The sequence below is a fragment of the Ciconia boyciana genome, chromosome 14 (assembly GCF_034638445.1).
Source record: "Ciconia boyciana chromosome 14, ASM3463844v1, whole genome shotgun sequence".
NCBI lineage: Eukaryota > Metazoa > Chordata > Aves > Ciconiiformes > Ciconiidae > Ciconia > Ciconia boyciana.
The window spans coordinates 16391610-16413286 of record NC_132947.1 but is presented as its reverse complement, the minus strand read 5'-3'; the positions used below and the strand labels follow the sequence as shown (position 1 = coordinate 16413286).

At 38.9% G+C, this 21677-nt stretch overlaps 1 protein-coding gene across 2 annotated transcripts in view; it reads left to right on the top strand.

The window, feature by feature from the left end:
- The window catches only part of UQCC1 (ubiquinol-cytochrome c reductase complex assembly factor 1), a 48523-nt gene that overhangs the window by 21206 nt on the left and 5640 nt on the right, over positions 1–21677 (top strand). For both annotated transcript variants that reach the window (XM_072879287.1, XM_072879288.1), the window contains exon 7: positions 3631–3739. In XM_072879287.1, the coding sequence (XP_072735388.1) occupies positions 3631–3739 (109 nt within the window). The remainder of the gene's footprint in view (positions 1–3630; positions 3740–21677) is intronic.

The following is a 21677-nucleotide window of genomic DNA, read 5'->3' as shown; positions in this document are numbered from 1 at the left end:
GAGAGAAGCCTGAGGATACCATACCATTTTGCAAAGTGCTGCTTTAGAAGAAAGGGAATAAACTCTCTGTGTTTCATGGTAGAGGAGGCAGGGAGAAAGGGGTTTAAATTACATCAGAGGAGTCTTGCTTGAGAGAGGTTTTAAGAACAAGTTTATGTGGAGTGTCTTAGGCATTTAGTTGATCCTGCTTTAACATGAGGGAATGGGCTACATGGCCTAAGCAAAGGCACCAGGGGAGAGGAAGACTGCACAGCCAGGCTCGGTTCTGTTAGCTTGTGCCCCAGCAAAGACTTGTACATGGCTGTAAATACAGTACTTGGTGAACTTGCTAGGCTGGAGCACAGGGTAACATACAAATTAGGAAGAGTTCAGAATTCTGTTCGTTACCATTATTCATAGAAGTGTATGTCACAACATATAGCTGATGACAAAGTCGATTCAGGAGCTTCCTTCTCCTGTCCCCCAAGTTGCTGGCCATTCGTGAATGGGTTAAAGAGAATAAAGCCTTCCAAAATTGCTGTTGATACTTGTGTTGTTAAGCCAGAGTAATTTCTCTGAACAAGTATAACATAGCCCCAGAAATAGTTGCTCTGGAGCCACTGAGGAGGCAGGAATGAGTGGCCAGGTGCAGGGGATAGCAGGAAGCTCTGAGCGGGTTTTGCCCTTAGAAGTATAATGTGTCATCACACCTTGATTGCATGGTACTGAGCCACCTCACAACAGTCAACAGGGTGGTGTCGACTACCGCTGCTGCTGTTTAAGCCAGTCTCTTGGCACTATGGGAATACCGACAGAAGCAGTTGTAGCTGAGGCTCTTGTGGGGTGCTACATCTCATTGAAGATGAGTCGAGTTATAGGTGCTCCTGTTCCTTTTCAGACATCCTTTTGTATAATTTTCTTCTAACATAATCTCTCTGCATAACTTAAATACAGCATAAATTATCCAACCCAACCAGTGTCAGGTAGACAGCTTTCTAAAGATAGTTTGGAATAATTTTGCTTTCATGGTTTGACGAAGATGAGTCAGTATTTGACTAAACTACAGAACAGATTCTGTAGTGAAATGATAAAATGTTTCACACTATGTTGATCTAGTTAGAAAGTTTATAGTCTTTAAAGAGTCTGTGTCTTTTAAACCTCAGATGGCAGGTGTAGTAACAAACTACCGAATTTTCAAATAAACTGCAAAATTCCATGATCTCACTCGTGGTGCTGCAGAACAGCTCTGTGACAGCACTATGCATCCAAACACAGAGCTGCCTTTTAGGCTTCATGGGTAGCAGGCTTTACTCTGAACACCACTCCAGTCCTGCTCATCAGTGACCAATTGTTAGCTGTTGGTCTGTGCACTGCTCTCTCCTCCTGCTTCACCACCACTGAAGGCAGACTGGATAAGAACCAGTATTTATGCTTGGGAGGAGATTTTCTTGCCAAGCCACTCTTACCTTCCCCCCCCGAGCTTGCGTATTCAGCAAGAGAAGTATAGAAATGCTTTTCTTAGCCCAAAATTAGTCTTTTAAACTGAGTCTTTTTGACTTGTTAAAAGTGGGTAAAAATTTGGGATACAGTGACTCTTACTAATTAACCTTTTCATACAGTTCAATTATGTAAATGCGCAAGAGGAACAAAGGTTTTGAAACTGGTGGAAGTAAGGCACAAAAGTTTTAAGCTCTTTGTGCATTTGTTTTGTGGCAGGACTGGTAAGTGGACAGCTGTTCTCCGAGTTCTGGACTACCGTTTTAGCAGAAAGCTTTGTCATCTTTCTGTGAGCAAGATGAGGATTCATTTCTTGATACTGTCTTAATTGCATCTATTTGCTGTGACAGTGGTGCTGTTGGACAGATACCGAGTTGTCACTGCCACAGTATAAACCTTGGGAATCCTTACAGCTCTGTTTCCTGAGACAGAAATTGCCACAGTCTTCCCAGTGTTCCCTTTGCTGACTGCTGCCCTTCGCCTTCTCTGCCCACCCTCTACCCAGATTCTCTTAGTCGCTCCACCCTTTGATCACTGGTCTGCTTGTCATGCCTCAGTCCCTCTCTCCAGTCTTCTGACCTCATTCCACCTGGCTTATGTTGGAGCCCGAACTGTCTCTTATACGGCCGGTGTCATTTTCAGAAGCTCTCCATCTAGAAATCAGATTCTGGTCCATGGGCTTCTCTTCCTTCGATTTTGGTGTCTCAGTTGAATGGCCCTTGTATGAGACTTAAATATATGGTTCTAATCAGAAAAAAGAATATAGAACTAATGCAGTTTTTGTTACCTTCAGTTTGTTTTGTGTCTGTGACTCATCGCTGGCAATAAGTTTTGCTTCCTTTGCAGATTAAAAAATATCTTTCCTTTACTAATCAGTAGACAAGATAGAATCCATCATGAAGATTGGCATCTGTCCTTTTACAGGTCAGCTCAACAGACGAGCTTCAAATGTTTATGATTCTCCCTGTTGAGCTGGCATTCACAGATCACCAAATACTTTTAATGCCTGTAGGGAGGCACAGATCTTACATCCACTGAAGAAATGAACAGATAAAAATTGTCATTTTTACCTCTTAACTCTTGTGGCACATTCACTATTGTTAGTATGCAACTGCTTCAAAGTGGCCTCCAGCAGCTCTGCTCTGTTGCTTTTACATAAGCTGTGAGAAGAATTTCCTGTGAGCAGTTTCCCACCTGTAGCATGTCTCTATGCAAAGCAGTCAGTTCTTTCAGCTCCAGTGTTTGAGCATCACCTCATCTGCAGTAACTCACTCAGTCCTGGACAGGCACTTCTGACTCGTAACACAGGAGCAGAGCTGATTAGCGAGGCAGGGAGGGTGGGACTGGTGATGGGACTGGTCTCTTAGCTTAGTGAGGGATTAGCCTGTATTTCAGTTCATGCTGTTTACAGATGATGTAAAAGAGGCAAAATAAAATTTTTGTTCTGATGATTTATTTTTTAGGCAGAACAGCGCAATGAAGTTCAAGTGGCTTTAATGCTTAAAAAAAAAAGTAAAACAACTCAACCAGTTATCCTCATTAAGATCCCACAATGCTCTTACAAACTTGTGAGTTCTTCTAGCATGTACTGCGTGTAGGGGTTTTGCCAAGTGGTTGGACATGTATCCAAAGACCCCTGTAGTTGAAATAATTTAGGACATTGCTAATGTGAATTTGGCTGAAGTCTGTAACTTGCTTAAGCTTTCACAGCCTGCCTAGTTCGGACTCTTACAGCACTTTAGTATACCAAGCTGAATTGCAGCTGGCTTGTAGCCTAGGATTAGAAAGACATTTGTTCCTGCTCCAAGGGGTGATATGTTCTTAAGGCTGAGGAATTTAGGTTGCAGTACTGTTTAACTAGATTACAGTACTGTCAGCCAGAATAGAGTCCACTGTCACTCTTCCATAGCTGGATTGGCCAAAATCCAGCAGATACAGCTCTTGAGTACAGAATAGAACAGTTTGTGGTAGTTTATTTAAAAAAAAAAAACAACAAAACTTTATATGTGGTTTTTTTCCTGATCACAAAAACGCATACTGTAAGTATCTTACAGTACTTACTGCACATCTTAAATGAGCTGAAATATATTTAATTTACTCTTTACATTTGAAGAAAAACTCAAAGCTATGAACTTGGTGTTTATGTTCTTGCAGGATGTGTCTGGTACGAATGAAGCAGGAGGGTCGCACAGGAAAATACATGTGTCGCTATATAGTTCACTGCATGTGGGAGGATGTTGAACAGCGTGGTAAGGTGATGGGGGTAAGTCATCTTTGGTGTTGATAATCTTGATGATTCACATCTTTCAATGCTTTTGTAACTTTGCATATCTTAGAAGAATGCCTAAGAATCAACCTGCAGCTGCTTGTTTATTTCTTTATTAGCTTAAGCTGGTATATGTAGCCCTTACTCCTGACCATTCATTCCTGCAGCTGTACTGCCTGTTGTATTGAGCTACCGACCTTGTTTCTGAAACTGCACCATGGCCTGGGTGAAGATACTGATTTGTCTGAAAGTAATTAATTTTCCACGTGGTTTGCCATGTGATTGCAGAAATGGATGCTGCTATAACAAAATGGGTGTTTGTGGATAGGAATAAGCAGCTGAGGTAGGGAGAAACATGACTGGTGTATAACCACAATGTATAACCACAACTTAAGTAATTCCAGCAGAACTTTGAGTTTTCTCTGTATCTAGGATGGTGAGTAAAAGGAAGGTTAAGGGACAAGGTTTTTTTGTTAAGTTCCTGTACATGACTATAACTAGTCACTAGTTTATTTTTCATTTTGGATTCTTAGTATACCTAGTCTTTATCACAAAAGAAACGTTGTAAGGAGAGAGTAGCTCCAAGGATAGTTCATTTGCAAGTTTGAAGGAAGAACAAGGTTGGATCTTTTTGACCTGTTCTGAGGAAGGTTATGCTAGTTAGTTGTAATGGTCATTTCTGGCCTTAAAGTCTGTAAGTGTATTTCTCCAGCCTTGTGTTGGTGATAGTCTTCAGAGAAGGCAGTGCAGAAGCAGTGGAAGTAGGAGATAGTTTTCATGACCCCAGTAATCACAGTGGTGACAGGAGCCCTGATACAGTTGAGGATGCCTATGTTCAGGGCACTTCTAGTGGGAGAACAGGGCTGGGAAAGATCTCTTGTGTTGTGGAAAAAGAAAGGAATTGTTCAATGATTAAATAGAAGTTTGTGATTAAAATAAATTAGACTGTTAGAGAAGTGACAGTTTTCGTATAGCAATAATGGCATATTGTCAAGTCTTAGTTGCAGCCAAGTAATCAAGGGAGAGGCTGGTAGGGTATTCCTATTGGTGACAAACAAGGGAATTAACCAGTGGATTTGGTATGTGATCATATTAGTAATTCAAGAAGTTTCTCTCTGGTCTTTCATTTTGTATGTGGTTTTAGAAAGTGTTGATTCTGGTGTAACTTCAGTTATTCCATCAGCAATGGCTTTTTTTTCCTAGTTGTTGGGAATTTCGTAGGTTTGCTATGTTTGCTTTTAAAGCTTGCTTTTAAAGACAAGTCATCCTCTTAATCTTCTTTCAGATTAAATCTAAATTCGGGCATCTTAGAATTTCTTGCTACATTAATGGGTTTACATAAATTCCAATATGGGAATCTCCACTTTCCTGGTCAGATGCCATAAGGCAGTGTGAGTGAGCCTAGACAAATGAGATGATAGTACCAGAGAAAAAAAGATTGAATGAAATAGCTGATGTGTTTTTATCCTTATCCAATGCCTTCCATGTCATATCAGTGGTTGATTCTGCTTTCTGTAGGAACTGGAAACAGCTCAGATCTTTGTTCCATGTGTAGATTTCTTGAAAAGCTGCTCTTCTTGAAAAGCTAAAAAAAAACCCAAACCAAAACCCAGCCAAACACCCCACATCCCAAAGCCCTCCAAAATCTTCAGGGATCTTTTGATTCCATCTGTGCACAGAGAGAATGCTGCTTTGGAACAGAAAATTATTTCTCTGTTCCTTTTGACCCCGATTTTGCCTTATATGAACTAACCTCAAATGCCATCTTGTAGTTTTCCTTGCAGAATTTGAAGCAGCAGCAAATAGCAAAGAGAAGCAAAGAGAGCTATTTGCTACCCTTACAACCATGCAGAACTCAAAAGTGAAGCATGGTGTAAGGTAGACCTGTATCGAGATTTTTTCAGTAAATTTTAAGGGGAAAAAAAGATAGTGCTTACAGTCAGTTCTTTGTAAAAGGAAGCACAGGGTTTCTGTTTCTGCAAACTGAACTATTCCATTGCTCCCCCAAATTCCCCAAAGTGTAAAAAGCCCCACCAGTGTCCTTATGTTTTCATCCAATCTGGAGCCTCAGATGTTAATACATGCATATTATAAGGGTATGGTTGCTGTATGATGCAACTGTAAGGAGATCTTAAGTTGTTTGAATGCCATTCATTCTCTGCCTTGGCAGGTTAGGCATCTTTTCAGTTTATCCTTGAATTTAAATTTTGCAATCTTTGTTTGTAATAATGATCATGCAATGTAATAATGAGCATGCTTAGTTTGCAATAATATGATTCCTATAATATATTTTTGACTGTAACCTAGTGTTAACATAGCTTTTATGTGGCAATAGCTGATGCTTAAACAAAGTATGTACACATTTAAAGGCTTGATCTCAAAAACAGTTATATCTGTGTGTATATTTAATATAGTTTAGCTGCACAGAGGCCCATTGATTTTAATGAGACTCCTTGTGAGAGAACGTGAACTCTTGAGGTAACAGCTAACTAGACCAGGCACTAAGGGTGTGTAGGAAAGCATAATGATTGTAAACGTGGAAATTAGGAGTCTTCTCTTCCTCATAGTGTTTGTGAAGGCATAGGGCTTTCATAATCTTTTAGTGATCCCCCCCCCCCCCCATCTTTTAATTATTTCTAATCTTTCAGTCATTATTTTGTCAAGATGAATGAACTTTTTAGTCTCTTCTGGTAGTATTTATTGTATGTTAGATTAAAATAATTTATGCATTGATGTTTGAAGAGGTTAGCTGTTCCCTTGCTCCTTATCATTGCTTTATTTTCCTTTCTCGGTGCTAGTGATCCTAGCTTGATATACCACTTCACCCATGGGCCTGCATGGGCAGTTCCTGTTTCTTCCACGCTTGTTCACTCTTCTTCACTTAGTTTCCTCCCCTTCACATAGATGTACCCTGATTGAACTCTTTCTCACATCTCAGCTTTAGCAATTGCAAGGAGTTTTAAGTGATTAATAAGTAAAGGGCAGTTACCCTAGGTGTTAGGTTCTACTTATTAATCTTGGTGTATTTATCCCTAATGGTTCTTTTAAATTGAAGCTGAGGTAATGACAAAGAGTTTGTGAGCTGATTGAGGAATATGTGTAAGAGCTATTTATTTTCAAGTAATTTAGTCCTGCAATCAGTATATATTCTACCTCCAAAAGAAGATAGTTAAATATATCAAGATTAGAATAGTAGATAAAAAGAAGATGACAGTAATGTTCCTCTGTTGATGCTTTCAAATTTCAGAATCTGAGCCTTTCTCAGAAGTAAGTTAAATGAAAAGAAACTTTACTGAATACTTTTAGGGCACTAAGTTATCATCTGCATAGCTCCTAGAAGGTTAGGCAGTTCCATTCCCTGCCTTTTCTCTCATGCAGGGTATCAAAGGTCAATATTTAACTCCAATTGGTACATTCCTGTATTGTGGTATAAGTGACAGAGCACCTGTATGAAATTGCCAGTTGGATGCAATTAGTTTAACTTGTTGACAGACAAAGCTGCAGTTCTTCAACTTGTTTCCATATCTAGCAACAATTCCAACACTTGATGCAGAAAATGGATACTATATTCCTGAATTGATATTGATGGTTTATTAAAATATGCCATCTGCTCTTAAATATACAAGTTCATTGGAGCCGAAAGTGATAGAATGTAAGGCATTTTAACTACTAATTTACATCAGCGCCAACTCCAAATGGAGTTTGTATTATTTCAAAACCTGGTTGTTAAAATTGCTGAGATCTAAATCTCAGCTAGAAAGTTTTGGGACCTGTTAGCCTGAGCTCCTTCAGCACTCCTGAATGTCGGCAAGAGTCAGAAACCAAAACTTGACACAGCTGTAAAAACACACAGAGAGCCTGTGGCCTCAGCAAATTCTACTGGTGCAGGCATATTTCAGATATAAATTTTACTCTGCTGTCCCTCGTACTAATGAAGTCAGTTTCTTTTGGTGGGTTTGCAGCCAGGTGTGTCCAGTTCTGTGGCTAACCAGTGCTCTTTACTTAATTTTTCCACTAGTGACATTTCTATCAAACTTTAAAAACAAACAGAAAAATTGGCTTGATGCAATGGCTCAAAGTGTTAATAGTAACATTAGGCTGGGTAAAAGACTTCCTTTCGATCCTACTTTGCCAGAGATCTCCACCTTGTGGCTTGCAGTGAATAGATTTATGCTATGCAAACTGGCAGCTGCCTAATCAGTTTGTAAGGGGAATTCAGTCGGTACTAGAAATTGCTGCTATTTGTCTTCCTAACAGAGGTCTTTAGTGACCTGAATATTAACCTTACTAACCTGAGTATTGTGTTTTAGTAACTGTGTGTATATAAAAGCAGTTGTTATAAGTTTGAGTGTATTTGAATACCCTTAGATGAAGCTGCAGAGTTGATCAGAAGGACTTGTAGATGCTGCAGTTCCCTGGAATGGGATTTCAGCTGATAATCAGACAATAGATATAAGGTTAAAAAAAAAAAAAGACAGCCCTCCACCCCACCCCCCAAAAAAACCCAACACCAAAAAAACCCAACACCCTTTCCCCTCCCCCTCCTCCAAGAACCCCATACTAATACTTCTGGGTGCAAATCGCATGCTGTCTTAGAAAGGCCCATCAGGCTTTATTCAAATACCTGTAAATTGTCGTAGGCTTGTTTTAACAGTGTTAGTCTCGTGTGTTGTGGTGGCATTCTGCTTTTGAAATGAATATGGGTTTTTTTCAGTGCAAAATAACAATTCATTTTATAACCATACATGTTCTAAAAGCTGCAAAAGAGATAAGAATAGGAGGGGCTGTTGAGCCCAGCGTGCCAAACCTGTTTTAATTTATCTTAATCTCACTTTCCTGTTTTCCCACCAGACCACTTAGACCCCTGCCCCCTTTTTTTCCAGGAACACATCTAGGTGTCTTTTGAATACGTTTATTGGCTCTGCTGTGCATAGCACAATACAGTCTTTGTTATACTTTTAGCTAGAGCTGTTTATATACAGTGACCCATAATTTGCTCTCAGTTACATTGGTGTACATCTGAAGTAATGCCATCAGAATCAATAACGTGGTTCACATCAGTGTAACTGAGAGCAGAATTTAGCTCTGTGAAACTTGAACACCATTTTCTGTCTTGATACTCTTTTCGCAATTAGAAGACTTCATATGATTAAAAATGACATTTTACCTTACAGTAGCTACAAAACTTCCTAAACTTGATACAATTCAGTTTATGTTATTCTTACTGTGGAGAACAAGAAGTCTGACGCTTCTAACTAAAGACTCAGAAATCATGGTCAGAGTGATACAGGTAAGATTCTAGAACGGCTTTAGAAGATGAGAGGACAGGGTGTAAAATTGATAGAATTTTAAAATAGAACTTGACCTTTGTATGAATTGAACTATTGCAGTTGGTTCACCTACAGTGGGAATCTACTGTACTTGAATACTAAGGGAGTCCTCAGGCCAGTCTCTAAAATCTGATGGGAAGTCATGGAGTCAATTTGGGATGTGCAGAACAAACTACATTATCATGGGAGAACAGGGGCAGAGCTGGGGCAGAAGGAAAGTGCGTGCAATGTTCTGGCAGTGCGTTGGAGGGGGGAGTTGAGATGGAGGAAGTGTACTGAAGCAAAATATTATAGAGAAGGTAGTGATTTTGTTTGAGGAAATAGATTGGGATATGAGATAAAGGATTAAACTAAAGACGAAAAGTTTTAGTTTCAAATCGTCTATGTATATTTTGAAATGTATGACTTTACTAGGATATTTTAAGGAGAAAAATGTTATGAGTTTTTTAATGACTATTTAGAAAACATAATATATAAAATCTGACCAGTTTCTAGTGTTCCGTTTTTAAAAAAACAAAAAACAAAAAAATATGCCAAAGTAGTGAGATACAAAATTGCTTTGTGTTTTTTGTGCTTTTTTTGTTTAATAGGATACCAGGCATTGTATGATATATTTTAACTGAACTTAGATTTTTAAGAACATCACAAAAGAAATAGCTCATTAACCCTTGATCCTTTCTCAAAGAGCTCTGAAGTTCACAGCAAGTTTCCAGTATCTTGTCATTTCATAAATGAATAATAGGATCAGGTACTGTTCCAGCGTAAATTCAGTAAATTTGATTCTGGAAATCTTAACTTAAATATGCAGGAAAATGCATGTGTATGGAATGTTACCTTGAAAATATCTCAACTGTAATGAGGTCTGGAACAAACAGTCTGCATGGTGATGCAAATTTAGCTTTATCAGGTCATGGAGTTTTGAAATAGGGGTCTCTTTCTCATGTTGTTTTTATTGTAGTTGTTCTAGAACCGGTGCCTGTGGAACTAACACACCTGGCTGTCTGAAATATAGGCATGTTTGGGGCATGCCAAGGATACCTGGTGTTGAAATCAAGGTATAATATGCTTGGGTTCTTTTCAACTGGCTTGCCCCAGTTTTCTGTAGAGTCTGGCATAAAAAAAATCAATTTAAATTTCCCAGATGTGTTGGATCCTGTTACTGTAAGGCACTATCCTTGGTCTGTTTTGTGCCTCCCCCTGGTGCCTGCAAGAAGTACACTGGAAGCTGCCTTATAGCACCTTTTCTAGAAATACCTTTCTCATTATTCCTCACGTTCTGCACCAGTGGGACTCGCATGCCAAAATCGATTTTGTCATGCAGTGCTTGTAGGTGTTAAGTGCTGCCCCGTGTTCCTCAAACTCTCCAGAACATAGTGTGGTTGCCAAAATTCAAACGTTGAGCAATGCAATTGCTGCTCACCACAACTGCATAATTTTTATTTTGACAGTGTAGAGATGATGGTGGAAACAGGAAAGTTCCACCAGCAGCAGTCTCCGGGCTCAGCAGGACGGGTCGCAGCTATGTTGTCCCTGTTGCCTGGCTCCTACCTGTGCTTTGTGATCCAGTTTGTGATTTGCCTGCGGTCAGTGCAGGGTTAAGTAATGTGTTGTAATGCTACATTTACATTATCTGCTTCCTACCCTTTTGTAGTTTACCCCAGAGTTCCTCAACTGAGATCAGCTGGTCTCCTTTTGAGGCTCTTGGGAGCAAGGTATCTCATGTTGTGGCTGTAATTCTTTTTTTAACAACTCTAAGCTGCTGCAGTGAAAACATGAATGCACTTTTAAGCTCCTTTGTAAATACAGAAAAATACTAAGACCAATGTCTCTTCTAAATCAGAGTAATCAAAGAAAGCATTGAGAACTGTGTTTTTCCCAATACGTTTTACTCATATTGTTGCTTGTGCTTTTTGCTGTCGGTAGAATGTCACTGATATCTTCTGCTTCCTCTTCAGGAATGAATAACTTAACTTTCCTTTATGTTTTTGGTGCCTGCCTGTCTTGAAAGGCAATAACATAAGCATAGTTAAGGTTCTGATACAGTGCAGGGGTGCTGCAGGGGTTTGAGAGGCTGCCCATTCCCTTCCCCTCGCACAACATCTTGTCGTGTCTCTGGCAGACTCAACAGCACCCATGTGTTGTGGCTTTGATTCCAACAGTATCCAGCTGTTGGCTCTCCCAGCTCACCGACTGCCACTGCCACCTCCTGTAGTGTGGCTGGCCGTTCCCTCCCTTCTCGTCAGGAGGCTCTAGTTGCAGGTACCAGATGGTGTTTGGTAACTGCTCCTGACAAGGAGAGGTTGGTTGGTTTTCTGTACGCATCCAGCTTCTCCTGAATGCTTCCGAATGGTAATTCTGGCTAAACTAAGGAGTGGTTGAAATGCTGTATTTTGCACAAATTCTGGACTTGTCTTCACAGGGCACAGAGGGCACAAGTGAGGTCTGTTTGGTACTTGGGATCTCTTCTCTAACCTTTATTTTGGTGAAGGATTAGTAACTTTGTTTTATTGCTTTGTTTCCGAGAGCAAAATGTGAGTGCAGCTTTAGGGACTAGAGTGATTATTTCCAGGAGAGAGAGAGGCACAGTGTGCAAGAGAAACTCTTGTCTCTGTTTTCTCTGTGACAGCCAATGCATTCAATCTAATAGGATCTTCATCAAGCTTATGTCTGTACAATTGTGGTAACTAGTCTTGTTCTCTCTCAGTCCTGCTATTCTGTTAGAAGAGCATGGTCCTGTTCTCTGGGTTGCCTTCCTTGCTTGACACTTTTGTTTTGTCAGGTGCAGTGAAAATTTACTTCCCCGTTGGTTGCTTTGCTCTATGGTATGCTGACTGTATTACTGTTTTCAGGTATGCTTAATTTTGGCATTTACTTGCAGTATATAAGCAATTACTTAAGGTCTTAATTCATCGCACCCATTCTGAATGTTTTTCCCCTCCTTGTCCTTGGTCATTTTTGTGTTACCCTAATGCCTGAATTCACTGGAGCTTGTATCTGATTCCCTTTTCAGGGCATGCACCTGTTTTTACATTTCCCCTCTGTCAGTATGTCACGTACTTCTCCCTTCCTACTTCTTATCATGTAGAGATGTCAGTTTATCTCTCTACCTTTTCCTACCTCTCTTGTCAATTCTCTTTGTTTCCTTGCAGGACCCCTTTCTGTATATCAGACTGGCACCACCACCTCTCTCCCTTCCCTTGTGTTCCTTCATGTTCAACTAACCCTTTTACAGCCATCAGTGCCAGTTGTGCCTGCTCTCCATCCCTGGCATGCTGCTTCACTGATTCAGTGGTCACGTGCTGCCTTTATTCAATATGCTCATCCAGCAACCTGCCGTTGCAAAGGTCCATAATGGAAGCTCAGGATCTGTCCTCCTGTCTGCTTGCTTCAAACCCACCCTTGCACGTTGAAGCGTCTTCATGGCTTTGCTTCTTTCAACTTCAGATCTTTCTTTTCTTCTTCAATTCCTTTATTTCTTTATCTGAACAATTGCTTTCCCATCCTAAATCCCAGTTGCGTATTTGCCATCGTCAGCACTTGCCTCTGCTAGTATCCTTGTGCCTCATCTTTTTTTTCTCTCTGACCTAGACATCACTCACATGTCTTTGGAAAACTGCTGCAAGGGTCATCCCTCTGGCTTGTTGCTCACTGTGGCATTACATCTTCTGACTGTCTCCACTAGTGGGTTTTTTTGCTTCAGTAGCCTCTAGTATATACTGGTGGAGTGGGTTGGCAATCTGCCAGCGCTGGCAGTCTGATCAGCTTCTCCTGCAAGCACCTCTGTGCCACTTTAATTGTCAAACTCCTTCAAAGCCCAGTCTTAAATTCTGCTGCAGACACAATGTCTTCATGTTTACAATGCACATACTACAGTGCCTTGTAGCCTGGCTAGGTAAGTGGGTTGCAAATGTTTATACTTTCCTGTTAGAACTCAGTTTATTTTGTTACTTCATTTTCTGAATTCTCTGGCCCATTTTATCCATTTATAAAACTGGCAGCTCTATCAAGCCCTTATTTTTGACTGCTTTTGCTAACAACTCCCACAGTAGAATAATTGGTAATGATCAGGAAGTGCAAATGCAGTATGTTAAATAATTCCAATGCTCGCTTTCATGCTTGCTTGCTTCTTTGATTTCTTTTACTACTTTAGTATAAGCAATGGCATATGATGCTTTTGTACATGTCTAGGCACACTGTGTATTTCTGTTTTCCATTCTGGTTTGGAAATCTCAATAGATTCTTTCTATTCCCTTGTCTATTCTCAGTTGTTGTCTCTTTCTTTTCTGTTTCAGGTTGTATACAACACTTGCTGTATCTCTGTTGATACTAACTACTTAATTATCATTACACTTCTATAAGAACTTGAATGTTGTTGTTTCCATATTCAAAGGACAAGAAATAATGCAAAAGATTAAAAGATTTGACCAAAACACCAGCGTATCTGATTTTAGAGATCTCTATTTGTTGCTAGCAAAACATACATCATGTTGATTTTCAATTTAGTCAGATGGCCTTGTGGCCACAAGAATGACTGCACATAAAAAGGGAGATTCGGCTAGTGGCATGCATATCATGGATGGAAGATGGGGTCAATAGAATCTTGGTGTATGTGAAATGAGCAACACAGATCTGAATTGGTTTTCAGATGGATTCCATAACTCCAAATATATTTGGTAGGTAACAGAAGGCTGGCAGGCCTGTGAATGACCAGTGGTTTTAGGGGGTGTCACCTGAACTCTATAGTCATTTGTCTTGTTCATGCTAAAAGTGCTAGCAGTTCCTTCTATTTGTAGATGCTATTTGAAGACTTCATTTTTTAAAAGTGAGGAAATGGCAGAGACCCTGTAATCGATGGAAGTCCATGGCTAAAGCCCCAGAGGACAGAGCTATGTACCGAGGAGTCAAAATTAATGTGTCTTATTGAGAGCATCCTAAATTTGCCCTTTTGTATTTCCTAGTTTATTATGTACTTGCAAGAGGGACGGTGGCCCATATGTAGGTTTAATCTGTGTTATTCAGGAAAGTGTGTAAGGAAATTTTTGGCTTCTTAAAATCCTTGCCCATGCTTTTAGGATCTTCTGGAAGTTTGTTTATTCACAGCAGCATCAAGTCTGAATGAAATACAGAAGTAAGATGGAAAACTTACAGTATCTTACCATACAGCTTTTTCATGGTTCGCTTTCCTCCTTTGCCTTTTACTTGAGGGCAGAACTAGGGTAGAGAAATAATTTTTGTTCGCTTCTGAAAGGTTACGGTAATAAAGAAACTCTTGTTAACATCAGAGTATATGGCAGGCAGGAGTTTTCACAGTCTGGCATTGTTTATTTTACCAGCAATTTGGAACCTTCTGCACTCTTAAAATATTGGCAAGAAAATATTTAACTGTTAACTATTCTGTGGCATGCGTGTGTTTGAAGCCCTGGGGAGGAGGAGTGCTTGGGGAAATCAGGTTTTTCTCAGCTTATGATTGAAACCAGAAGGTGCAGAATATTGGTAGAAGTGAAAGCAATGTGGCTTCAAATTAGAATTTTACCCAAATATTGAACTGATGGAAGACTGTCAAACAGGTCACGTATGAACAGGGCTGTGCTAGGACATAGTGGGAAGTCTGATGGAGCAAACGCAAATAAGCCAGTCTGCTAGGCACTACAAAAATGAATTTGAATGTGAGATGGTAAGAGTGAGTATTTGCATTTGTCTTGGCCTCAATCACTGGATAAAGATTGTAGCGGTACTAGCTGTTAGCATCAAGGATTAAGCTTGTTAATTGCTTACTAATTGTATGGACTCTGGCAGTTGTCACTCCATTTTGAAATAATATAAACTTATTTTTTTGTGGAGAGTTTTTTAGAAGAGGAGATGTGGTTTGCTTTTTTGGAGAGGAGATGGGTGACTTGCTGTTCCTATCCAATAGAAACTTGTTCTGGTCCCAAATTCTTGGAGAAAGAATGCTTTTTTATTATTTTTTTCCCCCTAGGGGAGGATGATCCATTTGGTATAAGAAGGATCATTCTTACCTCTCCATCACATTCCTCCTCATTTCTTCCTGAATATAACTAGTGTTTCCTCCTATGTCTAATCACCTTGGTCTATTCTGTGTGTTTTCTATTTCTTTCAGACTTGTTCTGAGATGAAAAGGTAATAAATATGTGCGGCATTTTATATGTGGGTGCACTATGGATTTATGGAAGAATAGGGTTCCTCTTTTTTTCTATATTCCTTTAATAATAATTCCCAAAATTTGTCTTTTTCTTCACTATGAAATTGTTGAACTGAAATTTTTTTGAGATTTCCTCACAAAATCTCTTTAAGATCCATTTCCGGAATTGTAGCTGCTAAACATGTGCACATTGTTATATAAATTTTATGGTTGTTTTTTTAACACCTACTACTAGTACCTTTATCAGCACTCAATATTACTGGTCATAATTATCTGTGATTGTTATTTTTGTTTATTACTGTATTTTCTACTAATTTGTACTTACCTGCTTCTGCTGAACTACTTTTCAAAATGGATGCCACCTTTCATGGCTCTGCAGCCCTATTAAATGTTATATAACAAGCTTCATTTAGTTTAGTACTTTGATCAGGGATTTTGTTGCTCTTGACTTCTATTAAGTTATCTTAAGTCTTTTTCTATGGGCAGATTGTATCAGGTGGAATATGATGGACTCTCAGAATCCCAAGTGCCATGAGAAGGTGATGGAGCAATGTGTATTCACTGTCTCATCCAGTGAAAAAATTGGGCCACCAGATGAAACTAGCAGGAGCCAGTTTCAGAAGAAACAAACAGGAGGTGGTGGTTCTCATCATGGGTAGCAGACTAGGGTACTTCTTGCTGAAGCATGTTGTGGATGCAGAAAGTTTACTGGGCGAATTGCTTGACAGAAAGACCTTTTGAAGGTCACTGTATAAACAAATATCAAGGGTTGAGAGTTGTCCTGACCTGAAATTGGTTGGGAGAATACTTCGAGGAAACTTTTATCAGCTTGTAGTCTTTTCACTTTTCTCAGTGTATCTGGGTACTGTTGAAGGCAAGATACCATGTTAGGTGGACCCTTGGTCTGATCCAGTACAGCATTTCTTGTGTGTGACTCTTTCTGACAGTTAGTGACGTTTGTCTCAGTAAAGAGATCGAGTTTTACAGGATCTCTGTGAGTGTTCATGGTGAATAATTTACCTTAATAATTTATTTGCCTTTACTACTGTCTTTTCCAAGTGCCTCTTTTAAACTTGGTTACGTAACTTTCAGTTTATCAGACTGAATTCTTGATTCTGGTGTGTTCAGAAACATGTTCATGATCAGTTTTAGGCTTTTAGCAAGTACTTTTTTTAAAAGAGGCATTACAGGAAAAACCCTCTACAACTGCTTGCCCTTACAGAGGATCAGCTAGAGGATACAACTAGACAGAGAGCACAGCGATTTGACGCTTTTTCCCTGATCTTTGTCTTGAGAGGTTGTCAATGAGTTCTGCCAGCCACGTACTATAGAGAAAAAGGAATTCAGAGTAAGCCCCCAGATATTCAATAGAGTTAGGATTGTACTGTGATCTCCTCTGCATCTTTAACTGTTACCATGGCAGAGTTTCCAAATTAATAGACTGCAAGATAGAAACATACCTCATTTTCTTGATGCTAGACAGCTAGGGGTGACCATCTGTTTTTGCTGAAATATGTAGATAATGTTGTATAACTTGCTTTTCTATGTCTGCTTGAAATAAACATGCTCTAAGGAGTGTTATTGATGATTATGCAGTTGTTACGAAGGTAGCAGAGCATGCAAAAGTCTTTTGCCATTAACATGTTGTTTTTATGGATTGAAGATTTTGGCAGGAACTGGTTCTGATACAATCTAACATTTAGCTTTTGTCTAGGTTAATACAATATTGAAGTAGGTTGTCACTGAACATTGAGGAAGGCTTTAAAGACTATTCTCTGAAGTTGATTATCTACTGAGGTGCATGACAAAATTACTTTTAATTAGAAAATTAGAGAATTTATCAGAAAAGTTAATATTTTAAAGTATATGAGGACTCACAGCTGTAACTAATTACAAGCCAGTAAGCTTGTTTGCAGACAAAGTAACAGAGTGGTTAATAAAAGACTCAAAAAATGAAGATTGGAAAAATAATTTCTGCAATATCTTTGTCATTTCACAACTATGTGAGATTGCCTGAAGGAACTGGCCTTTCTGGCCCCTTGCTACAGAGATATTTTTAATCTGTTTTATTAATTTAATCTTTTTGATCCTAGCTACAGTCTCAGTCATTTTCAAAATTACTGTCGTACAAGTAATAGTTATGTTATTAGGTGAAATAAAAGGGCTGTATTTAGGTTTTCCCATTTAATGTCATGTCAGTTTATTAAAAGGGCAGCAAACACTTAAAAAACCCATATATAACTATATGTGTTTGTATATTATTTATAACTAATGTAAACTATATATTATAAGTCATTCTTTCCAAATGCAACTTGAGAGAATGTGCATAAGAAAGCCTGAATGTTTGAGGAATGACATTTTTTTTTATCATGAAAGATTTGTCCTGTATCTCCTTCAGGAACTTCTGCTGATATTGAATGCTCCAGTAATCAAAAATGTCAATAGGAGTCGATTGATGTTTATGGCAGTGCAGCTAACAGAAGTCTCCGGAGTAGACTCAGTCATAACAACAAAAGTGTACCCATACCTGCATAACTTGTTTTGCACAAGAGATGGATTAATTTTTACTGTATCAGCATAAAACACTGCTTTGCTATTACAACTTTGACCACTCCAGGACTGTGCTGATGGTTGAGTATATCAGTGCACCTAGCATAAACATTACCTTAAAGAGCCTAATCTTAGTTTGAAAAGATGACTATGCTGACACATCTACTGTGTACAGGTATAGGAACAAATAAGATTGTACAGAAGAGGCTTTTTATTCTAGCAGGAATGGTATAATGAGAATGAGGGGGTGGAAACTTAAGCCAGCAAATTCAAATATGAAATGAGATACACATGTTCAACCGTGAGGGTGATATGCTTTAGCCAAACACAACTTACTGAGCTTAGTACAGAGGGAACTCACTGAAATGTAATGGTCTGTGATATGCAGAGGGTCAGGTTCTATGATCTAATCATTTCTGCTGGCTGAAGTCTCTTCATAAAAAAATTTAATTCAACCATAACGTACGGCCTAAAGAGAGGAATTGCTGCATGAAATTCAATGACTAGCGCTTGTACAAGGTGCAGTTAGAAATGTCCCTTCTGGCTTTATAGTCTATGGATGGATTAATGTGTTAAAGTAGCTTAAGGGTGCAACACGTGCTGGCAAAAGCTGTAACAGAAAGAAACTCCTGTTAAAGTGCTTTCAAATAGTGTAGCCCATGGACATCACAGCTACATCTACACTAGCATTTAGTGGGGTCTGACAGGAACACATTCGTTGAGTGAAACAGTTGATGATCCAGCGTCCCTGCTCCACGGGGATGATCTTTACCTTGCGCTGGTTCTAGGCTGATCCTGTGGGCTGAATGCCTCTTAGCAGGTAGAGCGTATTAGAGCACATTTTCCAGTTGGTGCACGCTGAGACTTCTCTGCAGTGTAAACCAAAGCATGGTAGGTGGGGACGAGGAGGAGATTCATTACGAAAGAATGCTCTTGATCCAACAAAAGACATTAATATGGACTAATCCTGTAGCAGCTTTCACTTTAAAAACTGTGCCCATACATAAGATATTTTCATACATGTCCAGCATATACAATAAAGCATTGTGCTCTTACTTTCCTAGAACTTTTGTTAGAATACAAAACCTTATCTGAGGCTTGATATTGTAAATTGTCTGATACACCAGTAAGCCTCACCAGTTGGCTGTTGAATGATGCATATTGAACTTGTTGAAGCTGAAGATGAGGTTTCTTACTGCAATATAATAATGAAAATGCAGTAGTCGTATGCTGTAGTCAGCTTGCAGAGTGTGGGATTATGGAGTCTTTCAATGAAAAGTTGACATGTAGTAGGAAGATATGCTAGCTGTACATTTCCTTTTTTTAACATGAGATGTACCAAAAATTTATTCCTTGTTTTGAACTAAAATAGTTCTGTGTGTCAATTTAGGTGATGGTATATAAATTTATTCTGGTGACAGCTCTGCAATGGGCTGTTCCAAATAAGGCAAAGGGGCTAAGTCCCTAGAAGAGCTCCAGATGTTACTGATTTTTTTCTTTTTATTAGCAATTACTCACTTGGAATTGTCTAGCAGTTTTTCCTTCTTAATAACAAAGTGTGGAAGAGTCAGCAGAATCATGACCAACCAGATTGTGAAACTTGCCAGTGGTAAGAACCTGTACAAGCTTAAAAAGAGGAAGCATTTCCAACAAACGCTGATTTGGATTTACTAATTTTTCTTGTTTTATAAAGAAGGATTTTTTCCTACAATGTTTGTACTTAACCAATGCCACTTGTATTCTTCAGAAAGTGCAATATTCCTTTAAATGTAATTTTATTGCCTAAGATACTGGTCCATCCCCAAAGTCATATTTTATATTTTAAACTGTTTGTCTTTTAAGATGTATTTATTGCCATGTTTGTTTAACTTGGTTATCTCCTTCATCAATCTATTTCTTGCTAACTTAAAGCTGCTGCTCTTTGTTTTTAGTATAGAAAGCTGCTTCCCTAGGGATGTATAGTCCAGGACTTGTCTCCGTAATGGGACTATTTGTTTTCTTTGCCCCTTGCAGTTGCCTGCTGTAACATTTGTAGTATGTGTTAAGTAATCCTTGAGGTAACATTTTTATTATGTCATAAAAAGTGCGTGGCAAATATATAATAACTCATGGAATTTGTTTGTTTAAAATGGAAGGATAATTTATTGAGTGTGTTACATGAGACCTGCTCCCCCTTATTAGAGCTGTAGAAGTGCAGCTTATTTAGAAGTATGTTCTATTGAGAAAAACCACGATCTCTGACATGCATAGAAAGTTTGAGCATGGTTGGGTAGAAATGACATCATAGTTTATGTACTCAATAAAAATTTAATTAAGTCATTACAGAAGTTGCAGTCATCATTTAACCCTCTGATTTCTTATGTTTAGTTCTTTTTTTAAACATTCAGTAATAACCAGTCTCCAAATCTTGATAGCCTATAAAATATCTGCATGAATTTTAATAGTTTATATTAATGGAAAAATATGAGTAACTGACATAAAAGGAATTTTCCTTGTGTTTGCACTATATGCATGTCTATAAAAATCAATAGATGAAAAAAGACTGTGGTTTAATGGAAGAATATTTGAACTGGAGATTTTCTAGCTTTGCAAAAACTAATTCATATTTTGATAGAAAAGCTGTTGCATAATTACCAAGGTGAGTACTCTTACAGATACTAAGAAAGTATGATGACATGTGGTTCATACTGTCATAAGTATTAAGATTTTAGATATGTGAGTTTTCACAGCTTTTAGCCTTGTGATAAGCTGTACATCAAAGACAGCAGTGCTCATTCCATACTAGAACTGATGTCCTACCCTGTATTCCTGTTTGTAGTTTCTTTTTTGTAAAACCTGTCTCCAAGATGCAGTTTCATACATACGTGTTCGGCTAGTATGCAGGTATGAAGATAATCCTTGTCATTTAACCTTATGTTGTATGCAAGATCTGTAGAAAAAAATGCTTAGTATTTCTTAGATCTCTCATGAGAGTTGATACAAAGAAGAAGCTTTACCAATTGAAGTGTAGCTTAGCACTCAGGAGAGGAACTGTTTATTAAATCATTTTGTTGATAGAAGTAAAAAGTACAGGCAAAAGGAATAGACAGTTTGTATGAGGGAGATGCACGCGAGGTGTTTCAGCCATCACTCTGGACCTAGCAGCTGATCTCTTTTTGGTTCCATCTTAAGCTCACATGGGGTCAGTTCTGCAAGCCAATGGGTGGTTTAGGCCAAACCAGCCAATATTTAAGCAACTGTTACATTTAGTTAAGTCAGCGTGGAACTTGGACAGAGTCACACTTACAGCATAGGGGGAAGGAGCTGGATCATCACAAACTCTGAAAGAAATATAGTCATAGTCAAAAACTAGTAAGTCTGAGCTTCTAGTGAGATGCTGTAGAAACAGAATTCATGTGATTCCTGAATGAGAAAGTCAATATTGACAAGTAAGGAAGGAGTAGTGGTAGAGATGCTGCCTCTATCTTTAGCATTACAGTACTTCTACTGTAATAGCATGTCCAGCTCTGGACTCTGTGCTTTAGGAAAAAAGTTGGAAAAACCTCCGAATCTCTAAAAGACCTGTGTGAATGAATCAACGTCTGGAAAACCTGCTTAATAGTTAAAATACGGAGGAGTCTTCATTATCTTAGCCTATGCTGCCACTGAAAGGTCAGCCTTGCCTTCACTCTTTCCCCAGCTGCATTTTTTCTCAGCTCATGTAGCTATATGTCAGTGCTGTTGGCTGAGGATTTTTCTGCCACTCGTATATTCTGAGTAACACTTTCATTTGTGTACAGAATTAACGGAGCTGTATTGCATGTTGTTCTAAAATGTTTGACTGCACTAACATCGTTGCTTACAGCCAAATCCTAACCTATGTGGGCCAAGGCACTGTTTCTTCTTTGCCTACTCA